The 19,199-nt window shown below is 49.3% G+C and overlaps 1 protein-coding gene across 2 annotated transcripts; it reads left to right on the top strand.

Moving 5' to 3' along the window:
• The first annotated feature begins 10,264 nt into the window (after positions 1 to 10,264).
• Positions 10,265 to 13,784, top strand: SPINK4 (serine peptidase inhibitor, Kazal type 4). Of its 2 annotated transcripts, XM_027663706.1 has the most exons (5): positions 10,265 to 10,357; positions 11,316 to 11,350; positions 11,667 to 11,779; positions 12,482 to 12,569; positions 13,629 to 13,784. In XM_027663706.1, the coding sequence occupies exons 1-4, from the start codon at positions 10,297 to 10,299 to the stop codon at positions 12,534 to 12,536; spliced, it is 264 nt and encodes an 87-aa protein (XP_027519507.1). In that variant the 5' UTR covers positions 10,265 to 10,296; the 3' UTR covers positions 12,537 to 12,569; positions 13,629 to 13,784. The 2 variants fall into 2 exon arrangements, with proteins under 2 accessions (XP_027519507.1, XP_027519506.1); XM_027663705.1 differs by lacking the exon at positions 13,629 to 13,784 and having other exon boundaries at positions 12,482 to 12,655.
• The last annotated feature ends 5,415 nt before the right edge of the window (positions 13,785 to 19,199 follow it).

Below are 19,199 nucleotides of genomic sequence, written 5' to 3'. Positions count from 1 at the left end.
CAATGATTGCTCACAGTTACTCTTCCACATTAATATGTCGCTGGTGGTCTTTGAAGGAATGTACCGTGTCCCATACTTTGACCTCCAACCACAGCACTATTTCTTAGTCTCAAGGCTGGCCCTCTTGGACCAGCTGAACCTCATCAGGTCATTCTGATCCCATGGACTATAGCTGTTCAATGCTGTGCAAGTGCACATCCCTTTTTTTATTACTGGCTGCAGTGGTGAAAACCAGTAGAGCCTGGTCTTGGTTTGTGATGCTGTGCTGAGAGAGCAGAAACAGGAACAGAATGCTCGAGAAGTGTGGCTGCTGCCATTGGTGGGAGAGTCTGCACTTGTCTTTAAAAACTGAAATGGTCAGTGATCTCCAGAATCAGTCTTGAATGTGGACAAATCTACATTGCTCTCAGACGAAGAAGTTTCCTTCTTCTGGAAGAAAGTCAACAAGGAGTTGACTTCAGGTCTCAGTGCTTCTTTGCACACTTCCCAAGTGGCTTCCACTAACCATCCGAAAGCCCATCTTGGAAGATGGGCATCGCTTTCACCATGAGGAAGCTCGAGTAGAAAAGAGCTATCCTGCAGCCAAAGTGCATGACCAGAGACATCTTCTTCCACCTTTCTGTTCACTTGCATGTTTCTCAGTTCTTTCTGACACTTTCTGCAAGTCAGTCAAATAATCACCTTGTGCTTTGTTTAAACCTGATGTTGTGAGCATGACACTAATGACATCACCGATGGCACTGATATTCTCAATCAATATTCAAATAAGGACTCATGAATTGCCTTCTTCAATGAGTAAACCTAGCTTTCAAAGCTTTCAGGCTCTCCAGACATCTTTTATGCATCAGTTAGCAAAAGGCAACCCACAAGTGAGACAGCAGAAAATCCATTCTTCAGAACTAGCAGGTCAGTCCAGAGTTTCCACGTTTCACTGCTGTCAGCAAATACCTGGACTTGTGTTAGTAAAATTTGTCTCTCTCTTCTTTCAGCTTTGAACTGGGCACTTGTAGGGAAAGTTCCCTGTGGTGCATTCTGAGTTAGACTTTGACTGTGACTCAAGGCAGAGTCAGTTTGATTTCCCATGACACTGTTATGTATGTCTTGTTTCAAATTTGGCTAACAATAGCAAAAGAAGTTCCAGCACAGTATTCAGGACAATCATCAGAGGGATAGAAAGTGTCTAACACATTTTTCCACCGTGAATGCCTGCTATGTTTTATGTGAGTCGTATAAAATACTGCCATTTTTTCCATGGGACCACTATCTTGCTTGCACTTAACATGGCTCTGGACGTAGAGCAAGGCTTTGTGATGAAAGAAGCCTCTGTTGCAGGCAGGGATCATTCACACTGTGCAACACCACTCCAGTGTGCAATGATGGGTGTAAGGGTAAATATAGGTTTATAGATCCAAGCATGTAACAACACACCTATTTTTGGTAAAGAAGTAAGATGTCCTATTGAACACATGAGTGAGGAAGTATAAATACAGGCCTTACAGGAAAAATGCAAATGTGCATATGCAAAGTCTGGCTGTGCACACTCCATGTCAGCCCTCTCCAGCTTTTCACCACTGCAATCTCCACCCCAGCCCAACCTGTAAGGAGTTCTTGGAGATCTCACTTTTCCAGGCATACCTGAGTCCAATTCTAGCTCCCTGGCCTCATTATGCTGGTGATGTTCTTTTTCGGTGAAGCTAATTTTTAGCCTTTTTCTCCCTACAAAAACTACTGTGTGACTATAGTGTTTTGCTGCACATGAATACATCTGTCCGTCCACGATGCCTAAAGACTTGTAAGTCTGATTTTAATCAAACTTGGCAGTTGGAAGAGATCATAAACACCCAAAATACCTGCTGAAACAAGTAATCAAGATGCAACAGAGTGGAAGTTCGCTGGTAATCTGGTAAGACGTTTGTAGCTAGGCAGCAAAGTAGGAGGAGGAAGAGGGAAGCTATAAGCCCTGTACTCTTAGAAGAAAAGCCAAGTTCTCGAGCAGCATAGCAGAATGCAGGGAAGGATGTGAATATGTGGTACATGGGGGTTCCTCAGTCATGCACCTCAGGGAAGGATTGTTTCAGTGTGATCTAGCTTTCCTGGTCTGTGCTGAAGTCAGTGTTTTAACCACAGAGGTAGCATCATCTGTTGCCATGGGGCAACTGCTCCTTACCTGAAGACCAGTTTGGTCACCACCAGCACTGCAAGGATGCTGTGCTGGCCCCTGGTGCACAGCAAAACATGGCACATCCTCGTGTGTGGTCTTGTGGAGCTGAAGGTGCCTGGAACGGTCAGGGTGAAATAGCTGTTCTAGCCCTTCTAAGTATCTCTGTGTCAAACTTCACAAGCCCCCTTCTGGCCAGGAAGGACGCCGAGAAGGACAGCCTCCCAGCAGCATTCCTATCAGCTTAAGCCAAGCTTAGCATGCCTCATGTCAGCTTCTCCAGGAAGAGTGGGAATTTGGGCTTGTTACCCTGCTCTTCGGTGCGGTCACAGCAGCCCTGAGCATCCATGGCTCAACATCAGGCCCCGCAGGTGGGAGCAGCCTTGGATTGCTCTGGGTGAAGCCCACAGCTCCAGGTCACTCACAAAAGCAAAAAAGAGAGCACGTCCCCAGGGCATGAAAGTGCTGTCTGGGATAAGCGCGGCTAGGGCAGGAAGCAGGCAAGAGTCGGAAGGCAGGGTCCGGATTTAGGGCCCGGCCAGGATGGAGAGGGCTGGTGGAGAGCGGTGGGTGGCAGCGGGTCCGTGCGGGGGTTATCCCGGTTCACAAGTTCAAAGGTGCCCTCTGCTGGCACCGTGCTCCTGGGAGCTGGCGGGGAGCCCGGCGTGTGCTCCCGCGCTCCGGGGTGCGCTGTGCTGGCAGGGACCTTAGTAGAAACGCTGCTTCCAGGGATGCCAGCAGGACAGACATATGCTCCCTCTCTAGTGGCGTGGGCCGGAGGGGACCCTCACTGCTCCCTTCAAGGCCTGCAGAACCCCGGGGATATCTCCACGCTGGGGCATGCTACGCGGATGGGTGGGCGAGCATCCCGGCTCCATAGTGCGCCACCGTTCAGGCACATTCCCGGGCTTTTTTCAGTGCCGTCGTGGCAGCAGTCTACATCCGCAGGGCAGGGCCGAGAGGCAAGGGCATGGCTCCGTGCTCTCTGCAGGTCACTCTGCTGCAGGGCCACGACGCTGAGTGTCCCAGCACAGCCCCCTGCTTTCGGGATCCTGCTCCGCAAGGTTACCCACTGTGTGATGCTCTTCTGCCAAAGCACTGGTTTAGGACAAGGACTGGGAAGGGCTGACTTCATCTGGAGGGACAGGTAGCAGTCAAGGCAGGCAGCAGAGGAACAAGTGAAGAGAGGCAGAAAGCTCTAGAGATCCAATGGCAACATCCAGATGCCCTTTGTTGAGAGCCCATAAGAGTCAAACCCGAGGCAGCACTGTCTTTTGTGGAAAGAGCTTTCATGAGAGACCAGGCCATGAGCTTTGCTCATTACTTGAAATAAAGACTTCAAGACCTGAAAAAAGAAACTTGAATCATCTTATAAACCTTGAAGTCTTTTTGCAAAGTTCCTCTTTAATTTCTGCTGCCAGCAGTGAACTCTTTCTGTGGGGCGGTTTTGCACAGTGCAGCAACTTGGGAAGAGTCCAAAGCGGCCCTGATATAGTTAGTGCTGACATAGACAAGCTCCTGCTAATCTCCTTGCCTCCTGAATGGTGCTGGCAAGTCCTGTTGTGGACTGAGGGTGTCCCGTATTTGTGACAGGAAAGAAGCATGAGCCTGTACCTCCTTACCCAGCCCTAGGGGACTCATTCCCTCTTTCCTTTCAGTTGTATCCAATCTTGTAATGTGTGCATCTTTTTAACTGAATGGTGTTAATCTATGTCCCATGTCTCAGGTCCCATTCTGGGTGGTTGCCTTGGCAGAGAAGCGATAATAATTCTCTGCCTGTCAGAGCAAAGGGAGGTGCCTGCAAAACTTTGCTTGTGTGTAGGTCAAGGAAAACAAGAGAAAAAAATAACTTTACCTGCAGAGAAGCTTGTTGCCGGGCAAGAAGACATGTTCTAAGTGTGCAGCTACATTCATCTAAGTGAAGAGAAACTTCCACCATTTCTTAGTTATAGTCTTTGATAACTTTTAATGTGAATGTTTCCTATGTCAGTTTGGGTTTTTTTTTTAACAGCTAGGCATTGTGGCTCAGACCAAGGTATGGTGCCATACACATCCTTTTCTAATCACTAAACTAAGGTTAAATGGACCTTGCCAAAATCTGGCTCCAAGGCCAGCTCAGGTTGGGTTACTGCTGCACTTTCTCAGTTCCTTGCTAGGCTCATCTTTTGTTGGTTTGGGTGGCTCCTGCTGTAGTGCATAACATACAGCCTGACTCATTTGTCACAGAAATTTAATCTATAAATCAGATAAATCCATTATAAGGGTACTCAGCAGTGCATTTCTTGTTTATTCACTGCTTTGCCTCCTGGCATAGACAGCAGAGGTGCCAGGACCTCGCTAGACCCTTGGACATGTATTTTCCAGAGCAGAATCTGGGATGAAGATTATGCACAAAAGTGTGGTTTGGTGCCACTGTTGAGTTCATTTTGCCTGACAGTTCCTTAAGGGGAAACTGTGTTAGCATCTGGCTACTCAAAAGTAAGCTGCTCCCAATACTTTTAGTTCTGTTTCCAATCCTCCTAGTTCTGCTCTGATCCACTAGTACATATCTAGATGACCACAGTGTGGGGATAAAAAATAAAGCAAAGATGTAGGTTAACAGAGGATATTGCTATTAACGTAAATGAGGTGTCTCAGAGACTGCAAAGTTCACTCTGCAACTTTTAAGAGAAATGAAACCAAAAGCTGCAGGAATGTTCCAAGAAACAGGATGGGTTTCACTGAGAGTGGTGGTGCCCTTCTGTTCAATGGTATTTTGTTGTGGCTCCCTCCCAGTGATAATTCATACATACCCAAGTAGTTAATAGGTCATTTGGAAAAAAATTATATTTGCATATTAGGTGGGCTCTGAAGTCACAAGTAGCAGGCAACCTCAAGGACACATGTTTCTGCTCTTAGTGTCTACGTGGAAGACCTGCATCTTCCTCCTCTGGCTCATGGGAAAGTGCTGAGCAGTGTGTGTGCCTGCACATTCATCAGATAAACAGCATACTAGAGAGTGTTTTGTTCCCTGATTCTTCTTCAGATGGATGCTGCACCCTTGGACATGTAGGAGAAAGTGGAGATGTGTGAATGTTAACCAGTGGCAATTGGGAAAGTTGGCCGGGCATGACTGGGTGACACTGTTCCCAAAGATCCATGCAAATGCAGCATCACCAAACAACATTCCCTCAAAATGTAAGGAGAAACAGAAAGACTTCCCTGACTCTCTTACATCATGTGCCTTTTCACATCAATTCACCCTGAGGTACCTTTAGGTCCTTTAGCAACTGGCAGACTGGGAAGACCACGCCTTTCCTGCGAAAGTCAAGGGACCTCCTTCACAAAAACTCACCAAGAGCTGCTGTCACTTTGAAGGGGAGAGCTGGCATTACGTGCTACCTGTTTTTCTCCAGTGTGGTGCTAAATGCAGGATTGTGACAGTATCCAGTCCTACACAAAATGCAATTAGCAATACTGTTCTCAGAAGGTATAAAAGACTGAGGCCCACTACAGGTTTGTTCATTCAGAAACCAGCTCCAGGGAAAAAGAGACTCAGAAACCTGATTTTTTTTTTTTGCAAATTACAGTGGGTGTGAGTTCCCAGATAAACAAGACTGAACATCAGTGTGCTGGGAACAGCCGATATACCTACTGCTGCTGCCAGCATCCAGGTTATCTGTGTCAGCTCAGAGCAGGAGGGCACAGTCCCACAGCAGCAAGGGAGCTCTGCCCACCCATCCCAGGCACACAGCCTCATCCCCTCCCTGGCACCAGCACTGTGGCTTGGTGTACACTGTGCCAAGCAATTCCTGGGCAAAAAGTAAACCTGTGGTTTTCTGCTGTTTTATCTGCTCCTCTGAGGATTTGGTCACCCAACCCTCTTGTGTGAGCATGTGAGAAAAAGCGAGTCAACACCATCCTTAAGCTGCCAAAAAACTGCAGGGCATTTGCAGACCACAGATGAATTTAGAGCATGCCTTGCAGTACAGAGGTCCAAACAGGCAGAGGTAAACACAAGAGAGAGGAGAGGCAGGTGCCCTTGGATCAGGACAAGCTGCAGCAACTTCTGCCCAGCTACAGAAACTTCATCAGCAGTAAAAGCAGGAGAAGAAGGTGTGCAATCGATGCTCCCCCTAAACTGTTGCACTTCTGAGGTCCAGTGTACAGCCTGGCTTGGCAGGAGCTCTAATCTCCAGATTGATGCCACCTTGGCCCTGACCTTATCCAGTGAAAGTGTCAGCAGGCAGGATCAGTCCACGTAGTCACCCTGTCTTGTGTTCTCACAGCTGACAGTATCACAGGGAAATCTTTCTATCATCAGAGAAATAACGAGCCTTTCTTATTGCCTGGCACATGGGAGTATTTACTCACAGCAATAAAGAGAGGAGTGAGGTGGTTGAAGGTGTGGTTTGAATCTAGAAAGTCTGGCAAAACTGCTGGGATGTGGTGATGGCTGATCCCTGCCCTAGTTACAGAGGGTGATCTCAGATGTGAGGGTTTGGCTCCACTGTATAGCCAACGGAAAACCTCTGGTCACTTGCATCTCTAGTGTTGATTCATTTTTGGGTTGGTTGGTTGTTTTGGGGGTTTTTTTGTGTGCAAAGGAGAACAAATTGGTCCTTCTTGCTTGTGGGGAGACATCAGAGTGATCAGAGGGACAGAACAGCAACTATTATCCTCTCTATAAAAACCATCTGGAAGCAGGGAGTAAACTAGGGATGAAAATGAGCATGGTACTTGCCTTCCTCTTTTTGCCTTGCCCCTTTGTGCAGCGGGAGGGTAGATAGTGGGCTCTGGGCTTGGGCTTTGCAAGCAAGGCAGCATCTGCTCTCAGGGTACTGCAACATTTGTATGATCCTGGTGTCTGCTGGTATGCCAAAGGCCTGGGAGGAGCAGCAGAACAGGAGTTAAAATATCAGTGTGGGTGCAGCAAGTGGGAAGGCCAAAAACAGCCGTGAAATCCAGGAAAGAGAACAGATAACAGCAAGGAAACGGCAGGTGCTGGGTGGGGGGGTGACGACACCAAGGCCATACCACCGATAAGGCCACCACGCAGACGTGAGTGATGTGATGCAATCCAATTTGGACTCCTGCCATCTGTGCCCACTCAGATGGAAAGCCGGCAAACGGAGCTGCAGTCTCCTGGGAGGGGAAAGGTGTGATAAGGGCTCACGATGTGACAAGCGATCCCAGGTCAGTGCGTGGATATGGACTGGTGGGTGCCAAGGGAACAAGCACAAAGGCAGGGGCAGTGCCACAAGCAAACAAGGATGAGATTGGTTGTGGAAGTAGGAGTCTCTTTCCTTGTTGCCACTGTCTGCAGCACAGTTTATCTGCCTTGCTGGTGACAAGACTGGGACCTTCATACCTGCCCCTTGTACGCATCTTGCTGGTAAAAGTGCAGGGAGGATGTCGCAGAGCCAGCTGAAGCCACATGGCCAATGTGAGGGCAAGCAGCCACCAGAAAACCTCCTGTCTTACCCAAAGAAGAATTCCCCCACCTCTTCTTCGAGAGGGACAGGAGGCAGGACTTTTGTTAGGGGTTTCAAGCTTGTGCTTGCAACAGAAAGAAAAGCCAGAAAAGACAAAACCAGTTTGCAAGGGGTGATTCCCCTTTGTCATCTCTTAGCGTGTCATTTTAATTTGCTCTGTGAAGGCAGTGGCATTTCAATAGCACTGAGGAACGAGGTGGAGGAAGATCAAGCCTCATATCAGGCAACAGCTTTTCCACAGCACTGCTGCTCTCCAGCACAGAGAGCACACAGACATTTCCTGCTGCCCTCCATCCAAGGAGAGTGATCTGGAGCACACAATATGTTTCAGCAGCACAGCCCCAACATGTTGCTCTGTGTTGCTCCTGGCATGATCCAAAGAACCAGGCCTTGCTCAGGACTGGAGCCACAGCAGGGTTCTTTGCAGCAGCAGCACCAGAGGCATTACTATCAGCAACTGGGTATGGGTTTTGGTAGTAAAGATTTTGAAGAAGACTGTAAAGGCCCATGATAGCCCTCATCCAGGGCTGTGCTGTGTGTTGGTGTGGGAGCAGCTTGTAGGAGGTGGTTCCATGTTGACCGTGTAGCTGAGTGTTGGCTAGGACCAGATTTGCAAGATGGGAATCGAAGGAAATACATGCATGTGTGCTGGAGAGTGACATCTGCTTGTGCCATTGGCCCAGCATGCTGGTGGCAGGGCCCTTCAGGGCTCACCCTCCAAGCCTTGTGCACAGCAGGGTTTGGTCAGGGCATCTGTGGCTTTATACATGGCCCATAGAGGATGGAGATCTCCCACCTCCCTGCTGGTTTGGGTTGTTCACCCTCTGGGGTAAGGTTTCTTTCCTGACTCCTCACCTGAATATCTCAGGGCTGAATTGCATTTTATTCTATCATCTGGCACTACCAAGAAGAGATTGGCTCCATCGACTTCCCTTTCAGCTGTTGTAGGCTGCTATCAGATCCCCCTTGGCCTCCCTTGTACTAGACTAAACAAGCCCAACAGGACCCCATGTGCCTCAGGAAAAACTGCTAATGCAGTTAAATATTTACTTTAGTTGAGGGATTTCCAAAGTGGAATAATAATAAAAGCCAAAGGTTATTGAACTGTGTAAACTCCATGAAGAGGGAATACAAAACATGTGCACAGCTGCCTCGGTAGAGTGGAGGAATGGTTCTGCAAGAGGAACCCTGAACTGGTCACCTTCTCCCTTCCCAAAACATGGTCACAGCCCTACTGGGTTGCATATGGAAGGGCCTCCCAGTGGCAAGGACATGAGCAGCCTCATGCAGGGCCCACACCTCTCTAGCTATGGGAGATGCTCACCAAGCTGTTCCCTTTTGTCTCAGACAGACAAGGCCAGCCTGTATCTTCCTGTAGGGAAGAGATGTCCTAAGCACAGTCATAGTCAGATCCTCAGCAAATTCAAATATTTGGTGTCTGTGTGCCTGGAGCTCTCCAAGCCTGCTGGTGGTTTCTGTAGGACACCTACCCCATGTCCACCCTTTGCACACATGGCACATCCTACCTGCTCCCATGGGGAAGGAGAGACCCTTTGTCCCTTCTGGCCCAGACCTCATCTCAGCAAGTCTATCCCAAGGGAGTTTTTTACTCAACACTGACTTTATGCCCAGTGGTCCACTTTCCCATCCTTCACCCTTCACCAACTGATTTTGTTTCATGAAAGGAAGATTGGGACAGATGTGGAAAATTCAGTTTCTGAGAAAGAGATGATAAGGATGCTCACACAGAAGGACTGGCATCAAGCATCCAGCCTGGGAGGCAAAGAAGCTGGGCTCTTCTTGAGTGGTGATGTGTGTTGAAAAGACTGTGTCTCTTACCACTGAGGATCTTCTCCAGCCTCTCTGTCCCCTCTGTGCTCTGTGTGCCACCTCTGTGTATCTGATCTGGGTACCGATGCACACAGCTCCCTTCCAACACACTGAATAATTTTGCTCTGTCAATCTCAGCTGCAACCAAGGTGGTGAGGTATCATAGCACTTTTGACTATGTGGCTGCCCTAAGCACAGGCAGTGACTGCACTTGCAGCTCCCTGCTCCCACTCAGCCAAATTTTGTTCCCTCCAGCCCCTCTGTACCCCCAGCCTGTCCCATCCCACCCAGTACCTAGGTGGGCTTGCTGCATCGTGATGGCAGGCCTCCTGTTGTGTCTGGGGTCCTGCCCAGTGCATCAGGCCACTGAGTATCCACCTGGCTGGGTCTCATGGGATAATGCTCAGGCCACAGTGCCGCCACTCAAATCAGCCTGAATTTCCAGGCTTTTCTATGTGCAGTCTCACCACTCAAACAGAGATACCTGTCATGTATGAAGAATAGCAGCTGCAAAGGGATGGTTTGGGCAAGACACACTCAGAAGTAAGGTGGCTGGGGTAAGTGGAGAAGAGCAGCCTTGCCCAACTCTGACAACTGTGCAAAGGGATTGTAAAGCAGCCTCCAGTGCTATCACCTGAAGCTGGAAAGTGGCACAGGGGAAGCTTATCAGTTGCACGAGAGTGCCCAAGCAATCCATTCCTCTGGGTGTACAGTTCAGCTGCTACCAGCACAGATCAAAATGCTGCTTTTCCCAGCACTCCTGAGATAAGCTGGTGCCCTCCCTTATAAAGGCACCCAGAGCAAGGTGCCCGAGCATGTCTGCCTGAACCAGCCATGGCTGTGAGGGACCTGGTGGTGGTGGTGGTGGCAGTGGTGACTCTGGTTGCTGCCAGCGGTAAGTCTGCTCTGCTGCTTGAGGGAATGACAGAAGGACCAAAAGTGGGTGACAGGGAAGAAAGATCCAGAAATTGTGGTTTGGAGAGAAGGTGAGGAGGGCAAACAAACAGTGGCAGCATGGTGAGGAAGGACTGGAGCAAGCACACTGTACCTTTCTTATTAGCAGTTCAGGGCAAGGATTGCAGGCTGGTTCATCAGCTGTATTGCACCTGGGAGAGGGATGGGATAGGGGGAGTTCACAGTTTGAACAGGAACCAGGTCCTGGGAGGACAGCACATACACTGGAGTGGCAGCTACTGTAGTTCCTGCTTCCATGAAGACTGGCAAGTCTTTGCAAGAACCCTATGTGCTCAGCATATTCATGTGGAAAGCACCTGTTTGTAGGTACTGGAAAGCCACTGCTACCTAGGTGAATGTAGGGGTGGTCCTGCACCAACCTGTGTGAGAGCCTTCATGTCCTTAGATGGGCACAGATGGGCTGTGAACTGTTGCTACTACTTTGCCTGACTGAAAAAGAAAGACCCACCAAATGCTGCTCTCCTTAGGTATTGCAATTGTCCAGCTCTGCAGCATCACCAGCCTTCTGAGGATACTCCATGCCCCATACATTACTGCCTGGTTTCACATTTCCTGAGATGTGTTGGATGCTCTGTGGAACTTCTGGTCCAGAGACTGGGAGAGAGGGCTGTTGGAAGATGGTTTAGCCGTTTCCAGCTTTGCCCCAGCCAGTGCAGCTGTGGATGGAAGCTGTGTACTGTGCTGCTGGCAGGGGGAGTGGGGCTGGCATGCAGCAAACTGATTCCCCCTCATGAAACCCACACAGCTGATTCAGGTCCTGAGTGGGCTCTGCACAACGCTGCTTTCCCTTTGGTTTGGATGTGATCCTCAGTCGATGACTTGTGCTTCTGCCATCAGTCACAGGTGTGCCATGCTCATGGGTCTCTGCTCAATTTCAGGGGCAGAGCTGAATGAAGAGAGTGGCCTGAGAAAGGTAAGAGGTTTCTGGTTTTTTCCTTGTTCGTGGCTTGAGATGGATATGCCTGGTGTGCCTGGGAGAAAGACTGTTCCCAGCAATCATCCACGGACTCGTGGGTACTGGTGTTCCAGCACCAAACCCACATCAAATCCCAGGCTGCGAGTCCCACTGAGGGCTGTGGTGGCCTCTGCTCCCTGTGTGGGCATGCCCTGCCCCATTTGGGGCAGAAGGAACCAGGTTGCCAGTGGCACTTTCTCCTGCCTGGGCGTTGTGGGAGGAAGAGATGGGTCCTGCTGGCACTGAAATGTGTGCTGTGGTTTCTCCTTTCAAGCCGGTGTGTGCAGACACGGTTGACCTGCAGGCCTGCCCCCTCCTGTACTTGCCTATCTGTGGGACCGACGGGAATACCTATGCGAATGAATGCCAGCTCTGTGTGGAGCAAATGTAAGCTCATGCCCTTGGCAGAGACCTCCTGGGTCTGATTTAGGCTATCTGGGTGGTTGTGAAATACTGTCATTCGTGCCTGGGAAAATCCATGGCAGACTGCACTTGCATGGCAAATAACACAAGCCGTGTGTTGGGCTGCAAGGGGGGAAGGATAACCAGCTTGTCAAGTGAAGCTGCAAGGAAGTTGGAGGAGCTGCACCCAGCTGGTCTGGGGAAGGGGAGGCCTGGGGTTATCTAGCATCAGCCTGCAGTTGCAAATGGGATGGTGCCACTTCTTCTTGGTAGTAGCAAGTGATACAACGTGGGGCAACAGCCACAAGCAACAGGTCCAAGAGGATGAACATTTGACACAGGGAAAACCTTTTCCCCAGGAGGGTGGTGCACCATGGAGGTGTGAGGAGGGGATCTCCATTCTTGTGGGGTGGTGGTTAGGGCTCAGACAGAGCCATGGCCACTGTAACTTTACACTAGGGACAGCCCTGCTGTGAGCAGGCTGGGCTGGAGACCCACCACAAGTGTCACAGGTCCTGGGAGGGGACATCTGTGAGCCAGGATGACTTGACCTCAACTCTTTAGACAGAAAAATGAGTAAGCCTATTTTGTAATAGTCAGTTCCATTCCATTTGACGGAATGCAGCCAAAGTGTGACTCGCGGAGTATTTTTTTTCTCTCTTACTCTTTTTTCCTGTATTATTTTAGGAAAACCAGGCAAGACATCCGGATTCTGAAAGATGGGGAGTGTCAAAATACCTGAGCTTTCTGATAGCTTTCCTGAACCTAGAAACAGGTGATTAATTGATCCTGTGTGCTCTGTGCTGATTGGACACTTACATTAGCTATGGTAAATAATAAAAAATAACATGTGCAATCTTATTTAAACAGCACTTTTTTGTGCAAGGCTGAGGGAAAACACGACAAGCCAGTTCCCATAAAGGGCTGATAAAAGTGTAGTCAAAACATTAATTTCAAATCCACATCACAAAACAGGGTGTTCTGCACATTACCTCACCCACATTACTGTGAGAAAAGCCATGGAGGAGTAGCAAAAAAAAACACAAATCCTTGTGAAGACAGTGCTGGACAAGTGCAGGTTTTTTTCTGTAGGAGGCAATTTCGCAAAGGGAAAGTAAAGTTTTTTCAGGATGAGACAGGATTTCTCCCTGGCTCACTAGTAAACTGCTTCACTGCTTCCAGAGGTGATGTAAATTGAAAATAGTAACATCTGCACTTCTCATATTAGATGTTATTCAGCTTTTTATCCAAAAGCCTTTCACATACCAATCAGCTCAGATAATACATGGGGGCATGGAAAGAGCTTGAGTGGAGAAGCTGAACGCAAGAGACCCCAGATCTCTGCTCTAGCACTTGAGAGTAACCTTCAAACTGAACAAATTTCAAGTCTTGGTTGCTCCTGGTGTCAGGACCATCTTTGAGACTGTGGCAGGGCTCAGTCCCACCAGAGTAACAGTGTCAGTGTGCATCAGCAGTCTCTGGGGCTCCCTCTGCTCTTTCATCTTCCACTTCTACCACATGGTCCACAACTCACCTTACACAAAATACTTGTAATGAGGTTGTACACCTTGGGTGTGCAAGGGGCCCTCTTTGCTCATAGTGGCAGCTATCAGAGGACACTGACTAATCCAGGACTTGTCTCCTGAATTCAGTTCAGTCCTGCACCAGATGTATTTCTACAGAATTACTGGCTAAGATTACAGACCAGCTTTGAAGAGTGTTTCAATGTGAACTGATGCCCTCCAAGGATAGGCCTGTCCTCACCCACAGGAGATCATGCTGCTCTGACTTGCTACTATACTATAATTGTATACTATACACCTCTTATTTGCAGGCATCTGAGTAAGAATACGGGGTGCATCATATGGTCAAGTGAGCTCCCTGAAGTCAGTGACCATTCCGCAAGTCTGGGAGCTGTGCCAGTGTCGTGGCTACTGTGCTTGATCAGCTGGAATTCATCCCCTCACCCAGTTCTGCACTTTGCTGGAGCCACCAGATGGGACACTGCAGCACCATAATGCACAACAAAGCCATTGCTGACAGATTTAATGCTGCACCAGGAGATAGTATTGAGGAGCATAAAACAGCCATGCTCAGTTGGATTGCATCCACCATTTTCTGTCCCAGAGGCAGCTGCTGTCCTTAAAAAGTTCTTTACCAGGCTGAAAAGTCCTAGCCTGGCTCAGGCTGATCGTTTCTGTTTTCCTTTCCTGGACCCCTTCCGCTTGTGCAGAGGAGGGGACACAGCTTGCCCACAGCTTGTCCATAGCTGCTGCTGTTACACCAGTTGCTCATTTGCCCTGAGGCTCTGCAAGCCTGTTTTTCCCTTTTCCATCCTCCAGTAGCAAGGTGCTCTGGCTGTGTGCTGCTCTCTGCATTGCCAGGTCTTCTCTGCAGACCTTGGTGTCTCCTGTGCACCACAGGGAAGGGCTTTGATGGGGTTAGACCCCCAAAACACTTCCACAGTGAACAACACAAATGTACGGCTCACTTCTGTCCTGGGGTTTTCTGCTCCTGCTGCTGCCAACCCAGCCACAGGCAGGATGTATTTGGGCAGCTCTATCCCAGCTTTCTGCCAGGGCTGAGGGGAAGGTTATGCCCAGCTTAGCATGGTGCATGACTGGGACCCATTCTCCTCCTGGGGTGGCTGGAGGTCACCAGTATCTCAGCCCCATGCCATGGCTCAAGCTGCACAGGCAGAGTGGCTGCAGCCCATCTCGTATTCCCTGAGAGCCACATCTGTTTATGTGCAGAGGCTAGGAAAAAACAACACAAACAATCCAGAGGCTCTTCTGAAGAGGGAAACCACATGCCTCCAGCACAACGTGGAGTATTTATTCAGAAAATGCAGAACTAAAGCACACACTTATAGGTCAGACCTGCAAGGTTAGAGCATGGCTAGCCACAGGACAGTGTCAGTGTTGACTCTACACACAACGAATTCAGAGGTACCAGTCCTCCCCAGGGACTGGTGGATTTGCCTGTTTATTTCACATGGCTCAAAAGCAAGCTGCAGAGCAAGGGGAGGATGGCGGGAATGGTTTAACGCCACCACAGACCTCAGGGCCTGTGCGAGACCAGCCTGGTGCAGAGAGCCTGACTGTGAAGACTGGCAGATCTGTGGCTGGCAAGGTCAGGTGAGGCTCAGGAGGCACCTGATGGACAGTAAAATGCCTGCAATGCCCTGATCTGTGCCAGAGGGTATGAATGTGGATTTGCACTTCTGCATGCAGTTTTGCCTGTTCAATTTATCCACCTGTTTCCCATCTTTTGATGCTTCAATCAAGGCAGGAAGAGAAAGGGATTATCTGTTTTCACAAGTACCATAGTTTGTCACACAGAACAACTCGTAGTTGGGCTCCCAGAGAAGTGTGTTGCAACCAAGCAAGTTGCCTCCAAATGTGCCTCAAGTCAGGGAGTGAAGGACAAGCCTGCAAGTTTGTCAGATAAAAGTGGAAGAAATGCCCTGATACTGTGCTAGGGTGGCAGTGATGTAGCTTCTCCAGCTGCCCAGGTTGATCCCTCAGATAACCCTGGGCTCAGGGCTGCACCCATGACTGCAGGGAGGGATATTTGGGTCTCTGGATATTGCCTTGCACTAGCATTGCCAGATAGGGGAAAGAGAGATACACTGGAGGGTCATGAAGACCTTTGACTTATACATAGATCCAAAGCCTGGTGTTGTCAGGTCTACGGTGACAGCAGTCCCACCAGTGTCAGGAGAGAGGCCCAGTGGCAGGATCCAGTCCTAGGTCCAGTTGTCCCTTGGACAAAACTTTTGAAAGCTATGTCATAGACTGGCAATGGTGAGATGTACCCAAGGTTGTGGGTGTTCCCCTACCAAGCAGGTCCAGTGACACCTGAGGAGTCTGTGACGCTGGAGATGCTCGGGTTGCTGAACACCCAGTTGAACTCTTCCTTGTTCAAAAACTGGATGCATCAGTGGAGGTGGTCCAGGGCTAGATGAACTGAAATGTGTAGTGAAAGGGGAGGGAAGCAGTACCCGGCACACTGTAAAGTGTCCAGCTGCAACAGTTCACGCAACCGAGACTGGCCAGAAAGTTTAACCTAGTTTCACAAATTCATTTGTAGCAGAGGGGAGGCAGCTTTGGCTACATCCGCTCAGGAGCTCTGATGAAGACATCACTGCATTGCTGGTGCTGGTGGAGCACAGGGAGGCACAGGGAGGCAGTGCTGGGCTCTAAAATGAGCCCAGTGCCATTGTGGGTGAGACTCTGCCTCTCAGTACTTCTTCTTCCGAGCATAGATAACTCAAAACTAGGCAGTGAGGTCTATAATCTCTATGTTTTTAACCACTTTCAAAGCCTTCCCATGGGATACTAAAATCACTTCCTTGGGATTTAAAGTAAGTTACACACAAGAGACAAATCTCTTACAGAGAGTTCATTCCCAAGAGATGCAAGCACAAGCTCTGTAAGATTTTAACACCCATCTATTTTCCATTAAACACCTCTAAAAATTCTGGGGGCACAGTGGGCTCTTTCTTGTACAAGTCCTCCCTTCAGGGTAGAAGATGGAGAACAGAGAAACATTCACAGCACCAGCTCTGCAGTATCATCTGCAATATTTTGCTGAGTCAAGAGTCACTTATCAGACCTCGCCAGGCTTTGGAGTGACTGAGTAGACGATGGGTGTGAGAAGCTGAGTTAGCCACGGTCTGAGCACGCACCCAGTTCCCGTGGAGCAGTGAAACACACAGGGATTTCCACCCTTTCTTCCATGTTTCATATCACCTGCAAGCAGCCCAAAATATAGAATCATAGAATCATTTAGGTTGGAAAAGACCCTTAAGATCATGAAATCCAACCACTAATCCAGCACTGTCATATACAGCACTAAACCATGTCCCTAAGCACCACATCTACGTGTCTTTTAAATACTTCTAGGGATGGTGAGTCCACCACTGCCCTGGACAGCCTGTTCCAGTGTTTAACAGCCCTTTCAGGGAAGAACTTTCTCCTGATACCCAATCTAAACCTCCCCCAGAGCAATATGGGGTCATTTCCTCTTGTTATATCACTTGTTATTTGGCAGAAGAGATGGACCCCCACCTGTCTAAAATCTACTTTCAGGTAGCTGTACAGAGCAATAAGATCTCCCCTCAGGTTCCTTTCCATCAAGCTAAACACCCACAACTCCCTTAACCTCACAGGACTTGTTTTCTAGACCCTTTACCAGCTTCATTGCTCTCCTTTGAACACACTCCAGTGTCACAATTTCTGCACTTGGGACAGGAAAACCCTGGTTGTGTGTGTAGACTGAGGAATGAGAGGCTGGAGAGCAGCACTGCGGAAAGGGACCTGGGTGTCCTGGTCGATGGCAAGTTGAATGTGAGTCAGCAGTGCCCTGGCAGCCAGGAGGGCCAACCCTGTCCTGGGGGGCATCAGGCAACACATCTCCAGCCGGTCAAGGGAGGGGATTGTCCCGCTCTGCTCTGCACTGGAGCAGCCTCACCTTGAATATTGTGTGCAGTTTGGGGCACTGCAATACAAGAAAGATATTAAGTCATTGGAGGGTGTCCAAAGGAGGGCCATGAGGATGATGAAGGGTCTGGAGAGGAAGCTGTATGAGGAGTGGCTGAGGGCACTTGGTTTGTTCAACCTGGAGAAGAGGAGACTGAGGGGAGACTTCACTGAGGTTTTCAACATCCTCATTAGGGGAAGAGGATGGCTAGGTACAGATCTCTTCACTCTCATGATCAGTGACAGGACTTGAGGAAATGACGTGAAGCTGAGTCAGGAGAGGTTTAGGTTGGATATTATAAAAAGGTTTTTCACCCAGAGGGTGATTGGGCACTGGAACTGGCTCCCCTGGAAAGTGGTCACAGCACTAGGCCTGCCAGAGTGGGATTCTTCTGGTGTTCTGTGCAGGGCCAAAAGTTGGACTTGATGATCCTGACGTGTCCCTTCCAACTCAGCATAATCTATGATTCTGTATCTTTGTTGTAATGAGGGACCCAGAAAGGAACACAGTGTTCAAGGTCTGATATGTTTCTCTTCTCCACAAGCAATGCCTTTGCAGAGTAAAGCATCCTGAAGGATACAGTTTTCCGATGTCTGCATGACCAGGGTGGCCCCAGGGCTGTGCAGCCTCACACAGTGCTGGAACAAGGACACCCCCACCAGCTTGGGACACCCTGCCTTCCCTTATGACTGAGCTACAAGAAACTACTCTGAATGACTTGGAAGCTTCACATCTCTTTATGCCATCCATGTTCCTGGCCCACCCTCCCATATCAGAGTGTTCCCATATCTGCTCTGCTGCCACCACCCTGCTGCTTCTTTTGGGGCTGTTAGACCTACCCCACCTCTGTGGAGGTACCACGTAATCTGTAGTGGACAGAGGGCAGGAGCCCTGGAGCGAAGTGGTAACTCGGGATAAGCAGAAAGGCAGCAGAGATGACCATGGACCCCCAGGGTTACATCTGAAGACACCCACATGCATGAAGTTTCAAGCCCTGGAGTTTCCAGAGAGAAATCCTGCTGAGAGCAAATGATGTTCATTAAAAATAAAAAAGACTGGCAGAGACTGGAGGCAGGCCAGATTGGCTCTTCCCTGAGGAGCTGCTCTGCTTCAGGGCAAGTCTTGGGACTGTTCAAGGAGGTGGGATCACCCCTGCTGTGAAAGGCAGGCAATTCCCAGAGGACCTGGGGGTACAAGAACACTGTCAGGTTCTTCCACCAACTTTTGAACCACTTTGAGTTCATGGGGGCCAGGGAGGAAAGGGATTAGGAGCACAAGTACCTCACCAGTGCATAAGTAGGTGAGTGTCTCATGGAGAAAAGTGTTGTTAGAAGCTGAATCCCAAATACCCTGGCACTGAGTGCATTAGAAGTTGGGTAAAGAGGTGTCTGTGGCCCACCAGAGTTGTTATACACAGTATAATCTTAAGCCTTTCTGTGCTATCCTGATGTGAGAAACTTTGAAGGCAATTTTCAGGGGAGGCCAGGACTGCTACCTCATCTCACATGCACTGACCTGAGGGCCTGGCCATTCCCACAGAACAGGGAACAGCCTCTTGGCATCAAAGCTATTGTACCAAGCAGAAGCTTCTCCTTGGCAGCTGTCCTGGTCCTGCGGATGGTTCTACAGAGGTTGCATGAGGCTGCATGCTGTGCAGGCCTGGGGCTGAGATGGGCAACAGGGAGCTAGGAACAACTGCTAAAGGAAATCATCCTGTAGGAGCAAGGGACCAGCTGGGTCTTCTCACTGTTTCCACTGGGGCTGCCCACTGCCACCCTGCTTCGTGAGTGAAGTGCTTTGCTCACAGCCTCAATCCACTGGACCAGCAAGTCATTGGGAAGTCCTCAACATGCACAGATGGGTATGGATTTATTATTCTGTCTGGATTTCCCAGGAAGGTGGTGTAGCCCTTGGACAGGTA

The sequence above is a fragment of the Corapipo altera genome, unplaced genomic scaffold (genome assembly GCF_003945725.1).
Source record: "Corapipo altera isolate COAL_440 unplaced genomic scaffold, ASM394572v1 61129, whole genome shotgun sequence".
Taxonomy (NCBI): domain Eukaryota; kingdom Metazoa; phylum Chordata; class Aves; order Passeriformes; family Pipridae; genus Corapipo; species Corapipo altera.
This window is presented reverse-complemented; position numbering and strand designations above follow the sequence as displayed.